At 54.2% G+C, this 21,645-nt stretch overlaps 1 protein-coding gene across 3 annotated transcripts in view; it reads left to right on the top strand.

Moving 5' to 3' along the window:
• The first annotated feature begins 15,026 nt into the window (after positions 1 to 15,026).
• Positions 15,027 to 21,645, top strand: part of KCNK9 (potassium two pore domain channel subfamily K member 9) — a 110,510-nt gene continuing 103,891 nt past the window's right edge. For 2 of the 3 annotated variants that reach the window (XR_012514194.1, XM_074387186.1), the window contains exon 1: positions 15,240 to 16,592. Coding sequence is in view for 2 of the 3 variants with exons in the window: in XM_074387186.1 (XP_074243287.1) it covers positions 15,929 to 16,592 (664 nt within the window). In the remaining variant the exon portion in view is untranslated. Of the gene's footprint in view, positions 16,593 to 21,645 lie in introns of all 3 variants that reach the window. The other variant, XM_010336008.3, reaches the window with a different exon arrangement.

Genomic DNA, 21,645 nt, shown 5'->3' with positions numbered 1-21,645 from the left:
AAACCTGCTGATTGATCACAGTGTGCTCCTGGCAGCTGCCCAAGCCAGCTCCTCTGTAAGAGTGAAGCTGGAGCCCTCAGGCAGGAGCGCCATTAGCACCATGGACAGCGACCTGCGAGCACTAGGGAGACAAGCCTTATGAGGAACTCAAGAGAGTTTCAGAAAGGCAGAAGTCTTAAAGTCTTGGCCCAGGTCCCCAACAAGCTGGTGGCAGAGCATGAAACAGAATCAAGGTCTCCTGATACCTAATTCAGTGCTTGTTATGTTCCGCTTGGCTTTGAATAAATGGACTGGAACTCTTCCGTAACCAGAAAGTCACCAGAGGACATGGGAGGCTTCCCTGAATGCCATTGAAAGCTTGGGCTTCACCTCCAGTCTCATTTGGGTTTAGATCTGTACTATGCTCTTTAGCTCTGGACTCTGCCCTTGCCATTTGAATGTCCTGGAAAGTCACTGCACCTCTCCAAGCCTCAGTGTTGATACCATCATCTCCCTACAGAGTTTCTCCCTAGAGAGGATTCGGTTTTATATATATATATATATATATATCTCCTCATGCTCAGGATAGGCACTTGTGCACTGCTGCTCACTTCAAAAACAGGAAAATTCCCTTAGCCTTTCCCACAGTGTATTTCAAATCAGAAGGGAAAGGAATTGGCTTTATGGGATGTATAAAAGATGCTGAAACTGTATTATTGTTTAGAGCCTGCTTTGGAAATAAACCCAGTACAATTTCCATATAAAATCTTGGCATTTCCTAAAAGGCTCCATTGGATGTCTTAGATCTCTTCAGTCTTGTTAATTTGAGCTCATCAATGCACTGGTGACCGTTGCCTAATATCTACTTCTGTCATGGCAAAAGATGCCAGGAGAAGAGGGGTGGCAATATCCTACAAAGTGTCCCCAGGGCCAAGGGTCCTCAACCACACAGTGCATTCCCAGAATAAACTTAATAGGGTAATGTATTATGTTTTTGAGAGGTTACTGGATTCTACTAATGTTTGATAGCATTTTATTTAGAAACTTAAGGTATATTCACAAGTAGAAATCACATGTGTGGTTTCTGCTATCTCGTATTACCTGTACTAAAGTTATTCAAGACACATGGACTGAATAAGGGAGTCTCTCTTCTATCTTTTTCTATGGCTCAAAATAGCTTAAACAGCATTGAAATGATTAGTTCTTTAGAAGTAAGGTAAATCTCCGCCATAAGCCTGTCTGATTCTGCTGCCTTTCACTGATAGCTCTCCAGTCACCTTCTCCAAATGGTAATTGGTCTGTTAGAATTTTCTTTTTTTTTTTTTTCTTGAATTGATTTTGGTAATTTACTTTTACTAGAAAATCATCCATTTCCTTGAGGTTTCAATTTGTTATCGCAGAGTTGCATATAATATTCTCTCATAATTATTTTTTATCTCCCCTGTATCTGTAGTTATATTGGTTATGTCTGCCTTCTCATTCCTAATCTTGTCTAATTTCAGTATCTCTCTTTCTTCATTCTCCATAATTGGACACACGAGAGTTTTTCTATTTTATCAGCCATTTCAAAGAACCGGCTTTTGCATTTGCTTATTCTTTACACTGTTTTTTAATTTTCTATTTCATCAATTTCAGTTCTTTGTGAATTCCCTCTTTCTTGTTTCTTTTATTGTTTCTTTTCCTTTCTTGAGACAAGTAGTAAAATCATGCTATGTTTAGTCTTTTTTCCTCTTCTAATAAAGGCATTTAAGGCTGGATGTTTCTACACAGTCTTAACTTCACTCCCTATCTTTTAATAGGAAACATTCTCTTTTTCTTTGTTTTCCAAATAGGATTTATTTGCTTTTCTCTCCCATCCAAGGATTATGTAGGGATATTTTAAATTCTTAAGTAAAGCATTTTTCTTCTTTTGTTCCCTTTTAATTATTTAATTCTACTCCTATGATATATGGCCAGAGCATGTGGCCTGTGCAAAACTTTGTTCTTGTGTCCTTGAATTTGGTAAAATGTTCTTTAGCTTCTATTATATACTGATTTTTAGCCAGGTGTAGTGTGGCATACACCTGTAGTCCCAACTACGCAGGAGGCTGAGGCAGGAAAATCGCTTGAGTGGTTTGGAGGAGTTTGAGACCAGCCTAAGCACCATAGTGAGACACCATCTCTAAACATACAAACAAAAGCGTTCTCTCTATTGTACATCATGTGGCTATTCACATCCATTTGTTGCATTTTTCAGTTCTGATGCCATTCTTTGAAGCCGGTTGTTTTGCAAAATTTTTAATGTACAGAAAAGCAGAGAAGCAAGTATAATGAACACCATATACATTGCAGAGATCCAATAACTGCATATGTTGCTGTATTGTTTGTCACTGAGGTATTAAAAGTAAATCATAGGCTTCATGGACCTTCACTCCTAGATGCTTAAGTATCCGTCTTTAATAACAAAGGGCACTTTCCCCACGTAACCATATTATTATTGCACGTGAGAAAAGAACAACAATGTCCTCTGGCCTTCGAAAACTCTACTCATGTTCGAATTTCCCTAATTGTTGCTAAAATGGCCTTTTAAATCTGATTTGTTCAAACTAGGATTCAATCAACAGGCATGTGATACAGCACACTGCTGCTTCCCTGTCTAGTATTTTTTGTCCATTTCTGATAGAAGCGTGCAGTTATGGGTATGTATTGCTTCATTACATAACGCTTTTTTTTTGTTTTTGTTTTTGAGACACAGCCTCACTCTTGCCACCGGGGATGGCGTGCGGTGGTGCAATCTCAGCTCACTGCAGCCTCTACCTTCCAGATTCAAGCAATTCTCCTTGAACCTCAGCCTCCCGAGTAGCTGGGACTATGCAGGTGCCCACCACCACACCTGGCTAATTTTTGTATTTTTAGTGGAGACGGGGTTTCACCATGTTGGCCAGGCTGGTCTCAAACTCCTGACCACATGAGTGCTGGCCCCTCCTGGGCCTCCCAAAGTGCTGGGTGCTTCATTATATAATGTTCTAATTAATCACATTTAAATATTTTTAATGCTTTTTGAGCTATTGGTCAGTCTTACTTTATTTTCATTTGCTTTATTCCTGTAAAAATTTCCTAGCCATTTATTTTAAATACTTATCATTTTGTTTTCAGTGTATTTCAAATTTATGGCTTATTATTTTCATTTTTTTTTAATATTTTGCTTGTTGAACCTAATATGACAGTGTTTGTCTTGGAATGGGAGAATTCACTTCTTTTTCATCTATAGTTATGAATTAATTGATAAATGTAATGCCTACAATATTCTTCTATTGATTTTTGCCATTTTTTGTCCTTTCTCTTTCTCTCATTTTCTGTGGCCTGAGTCGTTCTTCCTTCCATTTCTTCCCCTGTGCTAATTTGAAAGTCTCTACCATATCCTCCCATTGCTCTCAGGGGCACCTCCTTTTCCGGCTTATATAACCAGTCACAGATTTCTCGCCTATTAGCTGAAAATGACATGCCACCTCTCTCACACTCCGAGATGTTCTATTTCTTCCATGATTATTCTTTTTTTGGTCTAAAAAGGTGACCCTTCTAGAGTTCTTTTATTTTCTTCATCTCCTCCCCGCCTCAAGGATGAGACTCTGGAAAACGTCTAACTTCCCCTCCCCTCAGCTCCTAGAGGTCGCTGAGCTATAGCTTTTATGAAGAGCCTATCATTAGAATTTCCCCTTCCAGGCTGGACCTCCTATTTCAGCAGCCCTTACCCAGCACTTCCGCTGTGCAGTCTGAGATACGTCTATCCTTATTCATTTTGGTTTAATTTATTCACACATCAAGGTCTGCTGCGCACCACTGTGCCTTTCCCCTTTCATCTCTCTTCATTTCGTGGCCTCTCCTGTCTCATTTGTTTTTGGGTTTGGGTCTTCTCCCGAGTCATCTCCTCAGCTGGAAGACGTGGGTGATTCAGGTGGCACACTCTCTCGTTTGCCTTCCCAGGTGAGGGGGAGCTTGCCTGGGCACAGGATTCTCGGGTCAAAGCCTTTGCTAGGTGGGAAGCCAAACTGCACTCCCTAGGCATGAGCATGTGACCTGTTGCAGCCAGGAAACGAGATTGGAAGTGATGTAGGACCTTTCTGGGCAGAAGCTTCCAAAACCGTTGCAGCATTTGTCACATTCCGTTTCCCTGGCAGGGATCATGAGGCTGTTATCGGGAGCCTGGCCTGTCTGGGAGGAACTCCTGGGAACAGAGTCACCTGTAAAGCCACCTGTTGACTCACATGAGCCGGAAATAAGCCTTTGCTGTATTAAGCCATTGATTTTTAATTTTCTGAAATCTTTTGTTACTGCTGCCTAATCTATCTCATCCCAATTGATAGAGAAACCAGTAGGATATGGGTGCCCTTTCTCTAGGTGTAACTGTTCTCCTATCTGGCTGTCAGCCTCTTAGAGGCCATAATTTTTCTTTGTCAGCTCTTGAGGGCTCAGGTCTGATTGCCAAATGCCTCTGAGCAAAGATGCTGAGATGCAGTTGAACCCAGCAGAGAGAAGTTGATTAGGGAGGAGGCCTGTGAGAGAAAACAGAGAGGGGCTGGGAGAGACTGGAGAACTATCATATCAGGGTGTAGGCCCGGCCCAGGGTGACGACAGAGGGAAAGATGAAGGAAGCCGTGGTCCCGAGCACCTGGCCTCGAATCTTCTTCCTGCATACTTTCCATGATGCCAGAGGAGATGGCAAAGCCATAGCAGAGATGAGTGCTGAGTTGACTGTAAGTCAGGATGGCCGACACAAGGGGGTGGGGGAAGAGGATGTGTTTGTAGCTGACCTGGGGGCCTTGTTGCTGATGATGAACCACGAACATGGTGATGCCAACGTGAACATATGCTGTCGGCAATGTGAGCTCCCAGGGGGCAGGGATTGTGTCCACCTCACCTTTGTACCATCAGTACCTGGACCAGGAATTTGCCAAATAGATGCTTAACAGATGTTTGTGTCAAGAAAGAATGAACATGTATATCTCTCTTCTAGTCCTGAGGCTGTTGGACTCTAAGGTCTAGTCTGGGAGAGGTAGGACTCTGCAGTGGAAGCACCAAGGAGGTGTCCACCTGGACCAGAATCAGAGAACCTCACTCTAGGTGAAGCCTTCCCTTCCATTTCTCCCATCTGGCTGACCACCTGCTCACTTGGCCTTCTCCTGGGGGAGTCCCCTGTTTCTCCCCACTTCCCCCTCTTCCTCTCTGATGCCTTGATTCTCCTGCTACGACCTCTGCCTGGCTGGGTTTGGAGTCCCCAGGACTGCGAGTCTGTGGGCGTCACCGGTACCTCTGCATCAGGAGAAGCAACACTGGCTTGCTACAGAGCGATGTTCAAGGCTAACGACAGAGACAAACATGACCAGCTCACATCCAATCAGTGCCTGTGCCAGGCTCTCTGCCAAGATGAAAACATGCCCCCATCCCCACTTCAGGACAGGAAAAGCAACACTCAGACGGGCGAAGTGACCAGCCCACAGCCAAACAGCAGGTACACAGTGGGGTCAGGATTCCAACCCAGGACCATTCCAACCCAGGACCATCTGACTCAAGGCCCACTCTTTTGTGCTCTCCTGAGTCCAGCAAGGTCAGAGATAGCGAGTGAAGCACATGGCTCACATTGTAGATTTCCATCCACACCCGCCCCGCCTGATTAGCAAGGAGACTTCATTACATCCATTCTGCAAGGGGAAATCCTGAAGCTCTGAGTTCAGGGCCCTCACCCAGGACATCTTGGCACTCGGGCCAAGATCTAAATCAGGTCTGCCCAAGGGCACAGCCTGAGTTCTTGACCAATATCGCCTCCCTCCTTGCAAAAGGTGTTCTTTCCAGCCACCTCCTTCCTTAAGCATGGCGGTCCTGAAGTTCTCATGCTCACATTGGCTTTGATGTGGGAATATTCACCAGTGCCGCCTCGGGGCTACTGAGTTGTCACTACCCGGGAGAGACCAGCTTGATGCTTCCTGACATTCCAGGAGGTGGCACCTTCTGCCAGGCCTGTCCCAAGGCCCTGGGCGCCAGTTGGTGTCAGAAGCAGCTGTGGGAGCTTCACCAAACTCACCCAGCAGGCTCTGGTACCTGTGGGTGGACCTTGACACTGTGGAGGTGGTCAGGGTAGCAAGGGAGGCTCAGCTGTGGCCTCTGGGAGATGTGACCTGAACCGTGCACGTGTTTACAGTCATCAGTGATGGCATCATGATTGCTTCAGTTGGCCGCCCATTTCTCGGGGGATCTTTTCCCCTCCAGAATCAGAAATACTATCAGAGAGCTCCCTAGGTCGGAGGTCCCTGTGTCCCAGATGCCAGCAGGGATGTGGGTGCTGAGACCCCACACCCATCCCACAAGGCATTCCATGCCTCAGCTCCCTCCTCTGCACAAAGCAGAGTGCATTTCTGTAAATGCGCAAGGGAAGTCCAGTCCTGCCTGTGCCTTCAGGGACCATTGCGGCCTGGCCCTGCTTCCCGTCCTCCTTGGGGCCAAGGAGGGCTGTCCTCTGATCTGATCTTGTGCCTTTTTTCATGGCTGTCCACACCCTAGCCACGTCAGCCACCTTGCTCTTCCACGAACATGCCAAGCTCTTCCGCCCTCAGGGTCTTTGCATCCACTGTCCCCTCTGTCTGGAGGCCCTGCCTCTGGGTCCACAAATGTCATTCAGGCCTCAGCTCAAATACCGTCTGCTTGGGGACTCTTTCCTGACCAATGCATCCCGAAGCGCTCCCGCTACACTACACACTGCCTCCTAATCATTGCCTTCTGTTTGATCATCTCCCTGCAATCATCCTCTCAGCTTATCCTGCTGGTTCGCTGGCTCGTTGCCCATCTATGCCATTAGCATATTTGCTCCATATGAGAAGGGACCTTGCTGGTTTCGCTGCCTGGTCCCAGTAGCCCTCATAGATACCAGTGGGAAGAACCAGGTTGCTGAGCTGCATCAGGCTCCCTGGGGAACTCAGGACAGCCTGGGCCTGGGCTCGGAGGACCCAGGAGGTGTGTAGTGTTCCCTTATACAGACAGTTAGCTCCACGACCTTGGGCTTCTCTGTGCCGGAGTCTCCTCATTTGTCAAATGTGGAAGAGGTCTAATTGCCAACCTGCCTCCTTGCCCTATGGGAAGGGACTTAAACCTGGATGAGCACCTGCTGTGAGCTGGACACATCCCAGAAGCATCACATGCATTGGCTCAGTGCTCACAGCAACTGTATGAGCCACCTGGGGACCAGTGCCAGACTGAAGTACCCTCTACCGGGAAGCCTGCTAGGACTGCCCCACCCCAGCCTGAGCTGATCGGGGCTCCTGCAGCGCCCACATGATCCCATAGGCCTCCATTTCCCAAACCTGCCGTCTCCCATTGGTCTCATGTTGCCAGCAAGTGACAGGAGCAGAGAGCAGCGCAGAGGCAGAAAAGCCTCTCTGAAGCCCGTGTACCTCCAGAGGACACCAGAAGGTAATGCAGTTTGGTAAATGTTACCCAGCCCCGACTCTGCTGGGAGCTGTGCTGGATGCCGGGGACACGGATGGATCGGACACAGACCCTGTGTCCTTAGGAAGCTCCAGGGGACAGTGACAAGTGCTGAGAGCAGATGCTGTTGCAGTGATGAGCTCTCAAGCCCATGGCTCAGAACAGCCTGGGGTCCAGGAAGGCCTCCGGGGCCAGCACCAGTGCCTGGGGGCCCTTTGGAGGCATCTGGAAGCACCCAGTCCTCTCTTTCCTTTCTCTGGGAGTTGACAGCACCCGTAATGATACACACGATACACCTGTGCGTCCCCGAAATAGCAGTGGCGTGTGCAGGGACGCCACGTCACGCTGCGAAGTTGCTGCCACCTCAGCTGCGTTTGCAAAAATACCTTCTGCCACACAAAGGTGAAAATGGCAGAGGCGAGAACCAGGCTTCTGAAAAGGAAAAATATTTAAACACCTTCCACAGGGATCTGTAAACTCTCGGCACAGGCACAACTAATGCTCCATGTGACTGGGCTAAAGTTAGCTCCCGCAGGGAGGGAGCTGGCTGTGTAGTAGCGTCTCCACTGTCAGCGTGTGGCGGCTGGCACCACTCCCTGGCTGGCGGGCAGTTAGGTGGAGAGAGGAGGGCAGCGTGCCCTCTACACTCGGAAGAGAATCAACATTGGCTGAGTACACACTGGGGCCTGGGGCCTCTGTCAGAGCCGTGAGGCCTCGTAGCGTGACTTCACCCCAGAGAGGACCGCTTTTTCTCATCAAAAAGGAAAGAGGCACAGAAAGGGCCCCTCACTTGCTCAAGTCACACAGGGCACAAGTGACCACATCAGGTTTGGAACTGGGCCTGACCGGAAGCCACGCTCATCCCACAACCTGAGGGTGCTTCAGAGATCGTCTAGGGAAACCCGAGTATTCCAGTGATGGAGAAGGTGGGGATGCTGGCCGTGCACTTCAGGGACAGGCTTGTGCCGTGGAGGGAGAGTCCTCAGACCCAGGGGCCAGGCTTTGCTTTGCCCCTTGACCTGTGCTGACACATTACAGGTGTTCCAGCCCAGTAACCTCAGCCGCCCTGCAGGCGAGTCCCATCTCATCTCCAAGCGAAGGACAAGGAAACCTCTCTGGGTGGCTTTCCCGGTCTCACGGCGAGTGAGTTCTCAGCACTTTGTGAACTTTGTTTTTAAGAGCACATATCTTATTTTTATCTTATTTTAAAGAAGACAGAAGAGCTGGGTCCAACAAATGTCCCTTGACTATGAATGTCCAATTATTCTGAGCACTGGGTGGGGACAGGTGAGCCATGCCATTTCCTGGCCACCAGTCACTATGCTGTCTCCACATCCATTTTACTAATCAGGGTAACAAATGCCCAGCAGCCTCTGCTTTATGCCAAGCCCCAGGGCACCTAGAATTGAGAGTTGGGGACAGAGATGTGTTTCCTGCAGCCCGAGAGGGCCAGCTCTTCAGCCCAGCCCTGGATCGCAGTGAGAAGCTGTGGGCAGGGACACACACTGTCCTCCCATGCCCCACCCCCACCCCACCTTTTGTGGAACAGCAAGGTATCCCTGGAGTATCAACGCTGCCTCACCCACCGCAGTTAATGAGACCCTCATGGCAGATGCAGGGTTCACACCCGCCGCAGCCCCTCTTGGGATGTATCGGCCAGAGGAGCCTCTGCAGATTGTCTGATTGATCCTGGCAGCCACTTGTGCTCCGTGGGGAATGCAATGCAGCTATTTATGGATCAGGCCTGGAGATGGGCAGTGGTTCAGGCCGCATTAAGGAGCTTGAAATCCACTAATCAGATTTCCTCTAATAAAGCAAGGGCACGTGCATGTGCACAGCTTGGTGGGGGGCATCCTTGGCTTAAGCAGAGAGGGCCTTGAGGGAGGGGGGTTTGGCCTGGCTTTTCCCTCCTTTGCTACATGATCTCAAGTCTAAGAATGACCTGCTCATCATCTATGAAAATGAAATTCCTGCTCTTAAAAGCCCCCTAGTTCTGGAGCCAACTGATTCTGCCTCCCATCCCGTCCCTGCGCAGTGTGGGTATCAGCCATGCTGGCGCCTTTGCCCACGTGGCCACAATGACACTTCATGGCACATAAGAAGTTTCAAGCTTGAAAATCCTCAGAAGACCACCAGGACTTGGCATCTAAGGGAGAGACCCTCTGCAGTTTGGGTTGATGTCCCCAGGTCACCCACTTGCTTCCTGGGCAGCTGGAGGTCTAACAACTCAAAGGTCACCTGAGCTCAGCCAGGCCTGGCCTCAGTTCCCCTCTCCCATCCCTGGCTCTGCCCCTGGCTCTCAGAAGTTCTGAGCCAGGTTCTTGCCTCCCTTCCTCCTGGCACTCACCTCATCACTAACAGCCCTGGGGACCGCTCTTGGCATCTTTTGGATTTATCAGGGAGCCAATGAAACAACCTCTGAGCGCCTACTGTGTACCAGGGCCTGGGTTTTATCTGAGCTCCGATTGTGTACTGGGGCCCTGGTTGCCCCTCTCCGTTCCATCTCAGTTTTCTGGCTGCTGCACTGGCCAAGCCCTTGTGGCCTGTGGCTGGTGAAGAAGGATACAGCTTTTCCCAACTCCTGGCCCTGCAGAGGCAGCGCCTTTCCAAGGACCCTCCCACAGCGACTGTCGTAAGCTCAGAGAGCCTTGGCTCTGACACTGGCCAATGGGAATGATAGTGATAGTCCCACAGAGTTCCCCTGAGGACTCAAGCTGTAGCAGGGACACTCCAGCTCAGGCTCCAAATCCAGCAGGTGACTGAGATGTGGGCACTCACCTGCATCAGCACACAGGGGCCTCCTTCCTCTGTGCCACATATACCATCACTGTGCCACTCCCTCCTGGCTCCTCTCTTCTCTCACATTGGGTTTATCTTCTTTGCCTTCTCAGCTGGGGCCTTGAAAGGAAACAGGTCGGTGCCGAGTCCAGGAATGGCCTTATGTGTACCCCTGTGTTCAAGATTCTCAGGCCATAGCAGACCCCAGCCAGACAGTGCTGGGATCGATTAGCAATGTCTGCTCTGGGCAGAGGTGGAGGGAAGGACAGGATGTATGCCAGGATCAGTGAGCCCCCCATGGCCCCACTCCCCCCCAGCCTCATTTCCCTCTCTTTCCACCATTTGAGCCTCTTTCTCTTTGCTTTATTAGTTCTCTTCACATCTGTATTTCTTGTTGCTTTTCCTCCCTCTTTGCCATATTGGACACCCACAGACATTAGAGCCAAGGCCTAAACCTTGGGGGCTCTGTCAGTCATGGCCTGGACCATCTCCGCCATCTGCACAGCCTGTGCTCCCCGACTCTCCTGCAGCCGCTTCTGCCTTCCTGTGAAAGCTCTCACAGCGGGGCGGTGACTAGTGATCGAACGCAACTCTTTCATTTTCATCATTCACTGTGTGCCTGCTGTGTGGCAGACCCTTTGTGGCCAGGTTGGGTCAGATGTAGCCCCTCCCCTCAAGAAGCTGACAGTCTCTTGGGGAAGAGTGGCAGTCCCCCAGATGAGTCATTGTGATAGAAGTATTCTGGCAGGAATACATGCAGGGACACGGGAGTCTAGTCCAGCCCACAGGGGCAGGGAAACTTCTGGAGGAGACACCATCAGAACTGAATCCTAAAAGATGAGGAGCAGGGACCAGGTGAGAGAGGTCATTGGAGACCAGCTGTCAGGATGGGAATGCCAGGCTGAGCTTAGCCTTGACCCATAGAATCCTAGACAGTTTTCACCATGGATGTGCAAGAGTCAGCCTGTTCAGAAGGTGGCCCTGGTAGCAGGTGGAGAAGGGAAGGAGACTCCTGCTGCAGGCAGCAGGGCCAATGAAGGACATGAACTAGTGCAAGGCTTGTCTATGCAGAGCCAGAAATGGAACCAAGACCTCCTGCCTCCCTGTATCCAGGTATCTGGGCTGGGCCAGCAGTTCCCAAAGTATGGTCCCCGGGACCTGGGTGTTGCAGTTGAATGAGTCTGGGAGACACTGCTCACAGTATGCCCATCTAGGGGTCATCATGCCTGTTAGCAGAACAAAGGCTCTGAGAAGTCTTGCCATCTGCCTGTTTAACCCAATGTTTCTCAAACTGTGTAACCACAGAACACACTTGTTCACATCCTAAAGAGGAGGCTGGGAGGCCTTGGATGAGCCTGGCTGCCTGTTTGAGGAGTGCTTTTCTCTGGAATCTGATGCTGCTGGAGGTCTAGAGTGAAGACAGTAACTGTGCCATCAACTGTGCAAATGTCACTGGCCTTGAGAAATCAGCTAGGAGCAGAGTGAGGAACCTCTAGTCCTGGCAGGGAGGCTACTGAGGAAGGGGAGACTCATCACAGCTCCTCTCTATTTGGGGCCACTGGACTCCTTGGTGCCTCATCTTCCCTGAAAGGAAACAGGTCAGTGGAAACAGTCCAGGAATGGCCTTATGTGTATCCCTGTGTTCAAGATTCTCAGGCTGTAACAGATCCCATGCAAAGACAGTGCTGGGATCAATGAGCAATGTCTGCCCTGGGCAGAGGTGGAGGAAAGGGCAGGCTGTATGTAGGGTCAGCGAGCCCACCCATGGCCCCACTCCCCTCTCTAGACTTCCCCATCTCTAAAATGGGTATGATGAGAGTGCACCCCTGCCTGTTTTCAAAGATGTGGGGATTAATGTGGCAAAGCGTTGAACATACTCAAGGAGTCAGGATGTCGTGGAGGAGCAGACGGCCTACCCTGGCCTAGACACACTGCAGTGATGCAAAAGAAGTACTGGCCTGGGACTAGGGTCTTCTCTTACTCACTGTGGGACCAGGATAACCTGCTGGGCCTCCCTAGGTAAGAACAGGGGCTGCAGGCACACCCACCGTGTGTAAAGCACGAAGCAAACAAGTAGCGGCAGACAGTTATAAAACCACGATGTTCTTTATTAGCTAATAAAGTACATCTGTTTTTACAGAAACAGGTCCAAGGGAGGCCTAGGGTGGGGCTGCTGGATGGCACGAACACCTGTGAACACAGCACATGGGCAGCAGCAGCACTGGGCAGGCTTGGGACCAGCTGACTGTGGTTTAAATCCACGAGGGAATGCACTTGCTCACCCTTGTGTGTGTACCACGTGCCTGCATCCGGGTTCTCAAAGTCAGGAAGAACCCACCTCCCTCCTCAGGTCACCAATCTGCTGACAGCCCTACCCAGAGGAGGGCTCTGATTGGTTGAGGTGGACCTTCACGCGTCCAAGTCCAGCCAATCACTGTGGCCCTGGGGAATTCTGGACTCTGATTGGCCACACCTCATTTCCGCATCCTTCTTCAGGTGAGGCTGCAGTTGGGACTCCCAGACCCACAGGGACTTCGAGGGTGGCAGATCCAGAGGCACTGCCCCCAGCAGACTCTCTGGGCTGCCATGTGGCATACACCATCGGGATGGATGCTGGGGACTCAGGGAAGATGTCTGAGCCCCAGGCTCTGCTCCAAAGAGCTTCCATTCCATCCACAGGTCCAGCACCTTGGAAAGTGGCACATGGGGGGGGAGTGGACGCGCGGACGAGGAACCCTCCACTTCCACGGCTCAGACACTGCCTGGGCGGGCCTGAGTCCACGGGTCTATTTCTGAGGGCGGAAGAGAGGAAGAACCAGCGCCTGGGGGCTGGTAGGTGGTCAGTCAAGGCATTTAAGCTTGGGGCCAGAAAGCTGCAGGGGTCCTCGAAGCAGCGCTAGACAGAAGCCAGGGAGAGGCTTCCAGGGCTGGCTCCACATCGGAAACACTGTGGGATCCTGGGCACGTGATCCCGTCTTGCTGGAAGTTTTCCCATCTGTAAAACAAGGGGTTTGGAGTAATTCATCTCCGAGGTCCTTCCAGTACGCACACAGCGGTTGCGCTTTCCTGAAAGGCTGTATGCAAATGGAGTTCCGTAAACCAAATCGAAGTGGCTCTGCAGAGCGCGGCGTCTGCCGGCGCGCCCCTCCCCCGCCCGCGCTGCCGCGGGGACAGCCTGGACTTCCCCGCACCGAGGCCGGCTGCGCGGCCGCCCCGTGGGTCGGAGTCCAGTGCCCCCTGGTGGCGCCGAGGCGGGCAGGCGGCTTCCGGACCGCGCGGAGGCCCGACGGCTGTGACTCAGGGGTAGCGCGGCTGCCAGGGCGGCGGGAGGCCTGACTGGGGTTCCGTCGTGGGCTGAGCCACGGCGCAATTAATTACCAGCTGCTGGGAATCCTTGTCGCCCGCTCGCGGTGACTCACCCGGCAGCCAGGCTCACTTGCCGAGCGCGGGGGCCTTGGTTTCCAAAATGAATTCTGGGGAGACTGCCTGCTCGGGGTGGGGCTCCCCGCTCCTGCGCCCCAGGGCGCCCGCAGACCCAGCGGGGACCTTAGGGCTCAGACGTAGCCCATAGCGCGGGCTCCCCTTCCCTGGTGGGCACCCGAGAGCCCTGGAAATGGGGTGCAGAGCGTCCCAGCCTCGTTGAAGCGTCCCCCCTCTGGGGTCCCAAACCCTCTGGGCCCGGAGTCCCTGAGGCCAGGGAGGCCGAGCACGGCTCCCAGGGGCGACCCACAGAGGGGATTGGTCTCCTGGAGCCCGCGAGCTACGCGAGGGTTTGGTCTGATTCCCCAGCCACCCCTTAGCCAGCTGCTATCCCGCCGCCAGGCGACCCTTTCCCATCTCCATCTCTTCCTTGGCTGGAGTCAGGAGAGAAAGGAGAGCCGCGGGGTCTCTGAGGCTTGGGTCTGTCCGTTTGGAACTCCACTGCTCCAGGTGGATTGAGGAAGCTGGTGGTCAAGGGAAAGCCCCTTGAAAGCCTAAAGGGAGAGGGCGGGGACGGGGAGGAGGCCGAAATAGGAAGGAGATTAAGCCTGGAGAGGCCTCATCTGGAAGCAAGGAATAGGTGCGCCCCGGCCCTAGCCTCGCCTTCCTACCCCAGGTGGTCCCGAGAGGGGCTATGGCGTGGCTCAGGGCTGCATCCCGGACGCACCTTGTGCCCAGCTGTGGGGAATCAGGGTGGTTTTTTTTTTTCTTTTTTTTTCAGTAAAGCAACAGAGAGGATATTGGGTCGGGGGATTGCGATGTCTTTCCCCGCTGTCCTGACTCCAAAAGTGGCGGCCCATGCTATCCTTAGCGCTCTCCAGGGGAAACGACTCAGGTCTGCAGGTGCCGGGCCAAGCGGGCTGTGCCGCTGGGAGGCGAGGGGGCCGAGTCAGCCATCGGGACCCCATCACTCCACGAGGCCATGTCCCTGGCCAACGACACGCTCCCGCCTCGGGTGGCTGGGCGGGGGGCGGGGAGACCTCGTGCACCGCTGCCGCCGCGCTCCGGTGTGCCATGGCCCCCTCCCCCTCTGCTCCCCACTCTCCACCCGATCTGCCTGAAGCTGCCAGTCTGCCATCTCCGGCTGAATTCCGTTTCCCTCCCCCAACCCCGAGTCCCTCAAACTCTCCACCAGCCAGGGCTGCTTGCGCTCTTGGGGAGCCGGGCTAGAAGCACCCAAGAGGCCTCGTTTATCCTCCCATCCCCCGCCAAAACCGGCCGGCGGCTCCGCCCCCGTCCCCTCCCTTGCGGCTCAGGCCGCCCCTCCCGGGCTCCCTCCGCGTGCGCCCTGCGCCGCGCTCGGTCTGCAGCGGGAGCTGCCACGGCAGCCTCGCCAGCTGGCTGGGGACCAGGCGGGAGGTGGCGCGCCCTGGAGGCTGAGGGAGGGAAAGAGGGAGGGAGGCCCGGCCTCGGCGTAGCCCGGCCCCCGCTCCCCGAGGCCCTCCCGCAGGAGCGGGGCTGCCAAGCGCACACACACACACGCACACTCACATACACAGGCGCACACACACACTCGGGCTCCCAACGGCGCGCACGCACGTAGCGCCCGGGGCAGACCAGCGCAGCGGCCGCCTCCCGGGACGCCCGGACGCCGGAGGGCCCCGACCCCCGCGCGGCTCATGCGCTCGCGTCCGCTCGGCTGCTCCGCGAGGCCCGCGGGACCCCTCCCGCCGCCGCCACCGCGCCCGCCGCCCCCGGAGGAGCGGGCTGGCCGACCGCCACCGCGCCGTCCCCAGGCCGCCCCCGAAGCCGCTCCATCGCGGTCCCTGCCGTCCTGGGGCCGCGCCCGGCTCCCGCGCCTTGGGGGTTGAGCCGAGCAAACTTCGCGCACCGGCCGACGCCCGGCAGGGACCCCGCTGCGCCCCCGCGCGCCCGGGTGGGCGCTGGGCTCTTGGACCTTTGGGGAGCGGGCTGCCCCGCCCGCTGCACCTGCTCGGCCCCCTCCCCGCTGGCAGGGGACTCAAGAGACACCGCCACTTCGCAAACTTTTCCTCCCCACCACCGAGAGGGGGCGAGGAGGGGTAAAAGGGGAAGCAGGTCCCGCGGGGCTCGCGGACCTGCAGGCTTCTTGCTGGGCGCCGCCACCCGCGAGCTGGACCCACAGGGGTGCGGAGCCCCGCGGCCGCCCTCCGGCCGCTTTCTGGCTCCGGTTCCCGTCCCTGCTTTTCCCGCGGGAGCGGGGGGCGGGGTGCGGAGGGCAGCGAGGCCCGCGCGGTACCCAGCGGGGCCGCCCTGCATGGCCCTACGCAGTGGGGCCGGCTGCTTCGGCCGGGTCTGGCGCAGGGTGTCGGGGTTCCCGGACGCCTGGCCCCGGCGCTCGAGCAGCCTCCTGTGCCTGTCCGCCTTCTCGGCTGAGCCCGGGCCCGCGCCGCCCCTGCCCCGCCAGCCGCCTCGCGGTGGCGGTGGCTGTGGCGGCCCCAGCGGAGGGGGCCCCCCCCAGCCTCCCCGCCCCCCGCCTCCCCGCTGCTGCTGCTGCTGCTGCCGCCGCCGCTTACAACTTGGAGGCGGCGGCGGCGGCGGAGGAGGAGGCGGCGGCGGCCGCCGGGCGCTGCAGTGGGACGCGCGCGGCTGTGAGCCTGCGGGACATGCCCCCCGCGCCGGCTCCTTGCTGGCGGCCATGAAGAGGCAGAACGTGCGGACTCTGTCCCTCATCGTCTGCACCTTCACCTACCTGCTGGTGGGCGCCGCCGTGTTCGACGCCCTGGAGTCGGACCACGAGATGCGCGAGGAGGAAAAACTCAAAGCCGAGGAGATCCGGATCAAGGGGAAGTACAACATCAGCAGCGAGGACTACCGGCAGCTGGAGCTGGTGATCCTGCAGTCCGAGCCGCACCGCGCCGGCGTCCAGTGGAAATTCGCCGGCTCCTTCTACTTTGCCATCACGGTCATCACCACCATAGGTAAGGGCTGGGCGCGCCGCTGGGCTCCCGCGCCCCGGGAGGAGTCCGGGAAGGCGGCAGAGCGCGCGGCGCAGGGCTGGGTACAGGGCGTCGAGGGTTAAACGCAGCCTCCCTGGGGGTCCTTCCCGCAGCGCCCCTTCCTATCTAGGGAGCCCCCACCTCTGCGGCGCCTCCGAGCCTCACCCTTCGGGGACCCCACCCGGTGCTCTCCAACGCGCTGGTGTCTGGGCCGGGCGTGTGAGCCCCGAGCGAGCGAGTGTGCCTGAGCCGGGAGGGCGGAGGCGCCACTTTTGCGAAGAGAGTGGAGCGCTAAGAATAATCCCATAGCAGACACCCACCCACCCACCGCCCCGGCGCGGGCTGGGCTGCGCGGGGCTCTGAGCCTTACACTTACTACCTCTCTGGGAGTTGGAGAGGGCTGGCCCGGCACCCATGGCTCCTAGAGGGACTCAGGTGGCAGGGGAGTGCGCCTGGGGGGTGGGAGGCACTGACCCTCCATACTCCCTGGGCCCCTCTCCACGCTTCTCTGAGCTCAGATTTAATCTCCCTTCCTCCGGCTCCTTTTTTTCCTCCCTGAGTTCCAGTTCTGAAGCTTGGACTTCCCAGGCCCCTGGGAGGAGAGAGTTTGCTCTCTGGTACTTGGGGTGGGGGTGGCAGCCCCTCAATTGCTCTCAGTAGAGGTGGAGAGTGGGGGCAAGGCAGAACCTGCCCACTCCCTAGGCTGTGACAGGGGGAAAGGCCGGTCTACATATTGCCCAGAAAACCAGGGAACTTAAGCCCCAGTCCTGAGAGGGGGATCCAGCTGGTAGACTACAGGGATACCCAAGGGCGCTATTCACAGAGCAGGGTCCCTGGTGAGTCCCGAAGGCAGTGTTCGCTCTAAGGCTGGGGGCTGGGAGGACACCCAGACATTATACTTGGAGACCTGTTGGAGCGGGGGAAGGTCCCTCCATATGGGTAGAGAGGTGGATAAACTGCGTGGCAGGAGGCAGGGTAGTGTCTCTGGTTCACTTGTCCCAGTGAGGCAGGCTGCCTCTCTCGGGCCATCTCCTTAGACCTGTCAAAGCCAGTGCGTTAGCTCAGGGGTGGTCAGTTTCCTGCACCCCTCAGGACTTGATACCCCTGTGCCCTGGGCAGGGGTCTCCTCCTTCCCCCGACTTCTCCCCAGCTTCTCCTGTCTCACTTCTCTGGACCTCCACCTCTCATTTCCCCCTTGATATTTTTCTTTGTCTGAAAATCTCTGCATGCTGGAAAAACAGGATTTCTCAGTGCCATATGCAACAGGAAGCGCCCGCACAGGACGGCCTGTCTTTCCTTCTTGGTTGAAAATACTTTTTAGAGAGTCATCTTGTTTTAAATGTTTAATTCATTGGTGCAGGTTTTTCTGTTTGTGAAGGAAATTGTCCTTCTGTTATCTACATAATCAGCCTGGCTTCTGCTTGCCCCACGCCCTTTGCCCAGCACCCCAAACACAGAAGACTCCTTCCCTTCCCACACCGTGTTTCCAGCATCTGAGATGGCCAGTCATTGCCATCATCTCTGGCTTTAAACTGTGGCAGAGGCATGCAGATGCAGGGCAGTGATTCTGGGGGACTGGGGCCTGTTTGCTGGAGAGCTGGAGAATAAGAAATATGTCTCTGAAACTGAACAGCCCTGGGGAGGGGAGAAAGCCCCAAGCCCCTTAAACATGCCTTTAGGGATGAAGACGGAAGACAGGTGAAATTGGCTAGCATGCTGGCTTCCAGTAGTAAAACAGGCACATAAAATGCTTGGCTGATCCTGAGACTTGAGCTTGCAACATCGAGGTGGGGATTGGTGTTAAACGCAAACCCTGAAATGTGCCAGTTTTCCGTAAGACATACATTGTTGAGACTGATGAAGTTCATGCCGAGGTGTGTTTCCATGATTGATTCTGATTGGTAGTTCTGGGTGTATGCCTCTAATGGTTAGAACTCCAAAGAGAAGCTGTCAAAGGAAGGGCAGCCAAATGGAGGGAGTCGGCTTCGCCTCAGGGGCTGTGGGACTTATATGAATAAAGGGCAGAGGCTGTCTGAGGGATTCACTGATTTTCCTCGCTTCCTTCTTTGGGTTTTCCACTGATTTTCTGGAGAGAAAGGTTGGGGGAAAAATGAGTGTGTGTGTGTGTGTGTGTGTGTGTGTGTGCGCGTGTGTGAATAAAAGACAGCTCTAATGCTAATACAGCTGTCATGTTGTGGAAAGACATTCAACTTTGAATCCACAGACCTGGCGTGGAATCTGAATTCTGCCGTAGTGTAAGACCATAGGGAGGTCATTTCCCCACCCCTGACCTCAGTTTCGTCACCTGTAGAAGGGACATCTCACAGTACCCACCTGACAGGCTGACTTTTAGGGTCCAGGTGAGATCCCACAGGCTGCAGCTGCCAGGCACAGTGTGGCCGACACTTAGTAGGAACGGAATCCACACTCTTGGACAAAGCCTGATGGAGCCTCTGCTCTCTGCCCTAAGAAGCTGTGTAGCAGAAGAGCTCAAATTTACGGGAAACAAAGCACCTTTCCAGTTAATTCTGTTTTTTTTTCCCCTCCTTTTTAAAAATATAAATGCAAATTAAGGTGCTCCTAGGCTTAGAACAAAACCCAGCCCCAAGCCTTGCCCTCCAAGGAATTGTCTCCTATTGGGCAGTGATATTAATGAGTCAGGTTAATCTTCATGGGTGTTCTGATTTTTAATCTAACCTTGGGCTATTTCTTGAGTGTGCTTCAACTTTTTGTCCAAGTCTCCAAGGCTAGGATGGGAGCCGCCGGTGCTGGGTGGCCACGCATGAAGGCTTCTCAGAGGCAGTTATTAGCTTGCTCTGTGAAATGGATTTTTAAACATATATAATTACCACTTCGAGTTGGATCTGCGGCTGAACCTTCCTAAAAGGCTTTGATGGGATATTACCCTGAATCCCGCTCCAGCCCTCCGGTGATCCCAGGGAATGGTGACCATCGTCATAACCAGGGAAGAGCAGGAGTCCAGCCGGGCCCTGCAAAGGGCAATTTCAGTTACATCATTTATCAAGCTCTGTTTCCATTCCTCCCCATTTGCTTCCTTTGATGTCTGTGCCACTTGTAGCTATTTCTGCGGAGATTATGTTTAGTTCTAAACTGGTGAAGCGCTAGACCTTTGGATGGAAAACCCTTCTATGTACCCTGTAGTTCCCTTTTGATTAGGGGTTCAGTCTGGGCTGCCCCTCAACCCCTGCCCCTGACCACCTGCTGGGGGAAGTGGTGGAAGTCAGAAGCGTTGCAGCCAGGATCTGAACAGGGGTGGAGGAGTTTATTTGAATTTGGCCTTCTTGGGGCTAAAGCTCAGGTGTGTAAGGGACCCCTGGCACACACATGTAACCTTCCTGCAGTAGGCACTTGAGCCTCTCCCCATGATCTCACAGAGCTGGAGTCTCCATGACACTTCATTTTCTACTCTAACATCTGTGACCCAAGTTGTTATTACCTTCAGGCTCATTAAAAAAAGAAAAAAAGAAACCATGCTTAGAAATCAGATCTCATCTGCAGAGTGCAGATGACAATGTAAAACCGGGTTTGCGTGGGGAAGGAGGGTAGGAGAGGTGGGCTTTTTTTTTTTCTTTTTTTCTTTCTTTTTTTTTTTCTTTCTTTCTTTTTTTTTTTTTGCTACAGTTTGCAGGAGGGAGAGCCGTACATTAGGGGCAGTATCTCCCTAGAACCTCGGGCCCATCTGAAGCTGGAAGTGGTTGTTGCGGGAATTGAGGCGGCTGGCTTGGGGCAGGGTGCATTCTGAGAAAAAGCTTTGGGGTTTCTGGAGGTACCTGGCTCCCAGGCCTGTACCTGCTGGGAAACAGAGTGCCTTGGGAAATCTTCCTTTTCCCCTTCATCAACAGCACCTTAAACAGACTTCTGTGAAGGAGACCGCATTTTCTATTTTCTTCCGGGCACTCCTGGTGTGGTTTTGGTACATGGTTCAGATTCTGAGTGCGCACCTGCCCCCGGCCTGTGCTGCTCCTGGGCTCTGAGGCTCTGGAGGCCGTCTAGATGACAAGATAAGGCCTGGCCTTGAGAGGGGAGTAGGAGGGAGCTGAAAACCCAAACAACTGTTTGTCGTCCAGGGTGCAGTACACGGGCAGCTAAGCCCAGCGTCTCCCTGCCACCCTGCTCAGCACACACAGAGGGTGTGCTCCTTGGTTGGCTCCTTAAACCCATCTTACGGGTGCTTGTTCTCCGAAGTCTTCCCCGCCCCCCCTTGCACTGGCTACCTCAGTCCCAGCCTCGTGGTTTAATGAATATGGTGCTTTCTGCTCCAGGCCTTAAGCGTGTATGTTTTCCCCGCACCTGCAGGGCCAGGACGATGCCCACAGTGGGCTCCCCGGAAGGAAGGCTGCAGAGTACAGCAGCACCAAGCAGACCCCACAGGCTGGTGCTGGAGGAGCACGGAGCTTCCACACACATACATTCACTTCCCCTACTTTACAGATGAGGAAACTGAGGCAGATGAGGCCACACACACTGAGGCCAAGGGTCTGGAACTCCGTGATGCACTTGGGATCTCCTTCCTGAAGGCTCTGACTGTGGTGTTTTCCTGGGGCCAGGGCTGGGATAGTGGAGTAGTCCATCTTGTGTTTCCTTATCCCTTTAGCTCCACCCTTCAGTGAAACTGCCCAGAGGAGTGGGCTGCCTTGGTAATGTCCAGTGGGGTAGCTGGCCATGCCGGGGAGCCAGGAGATGCCTGTGGGCAGCTCCTCTTCTCCTGCGCCTTCTCAGATCTGGGCTGGCTTAGCCCGAGGCCCTCTAGGAAACACTGCCTCTTTATAGATGTCATGGACGGGGCAAAGAAATGGGGGCAGACGTGGGGTTTCTTCTGATTCTGGGGTACATCAAAGAGACACATAGGTATGCAGAGACACCCAGGATGGTGCTCTGAGGAGGGCATGGGAATCAGGTGAGACCCAGGAGTTGGAGATACCCTCTGCCTTCTCCTACTCCTTCCTGGGTCACTTTCATTCATGGAGTCTAATGAGGTCAGAGCGGTAGGTGAACCAGGCCTCAGTGTACACCT

The sequence above is a fragment of the Saimiri boliviensis genome, chromosome 15, assembly GCF_048565385.1.
Source record: "Saimiri boliviensis isolate mSaiBol1 chromosome 15, mSaiBol1.pri, whole genome shotgun sequence".
Lineage (NCBI taxonomy): Eukaryota > Metazoa > Chordata > Mammalia > Primates > Cebidae > Saimiri > Saimiri boliviensis.
The sequence above is the reverse complement of the archived record's forward strand: the minus strand, read 5'-3'. Positions and strand labels throughout refer to the sequence as shown.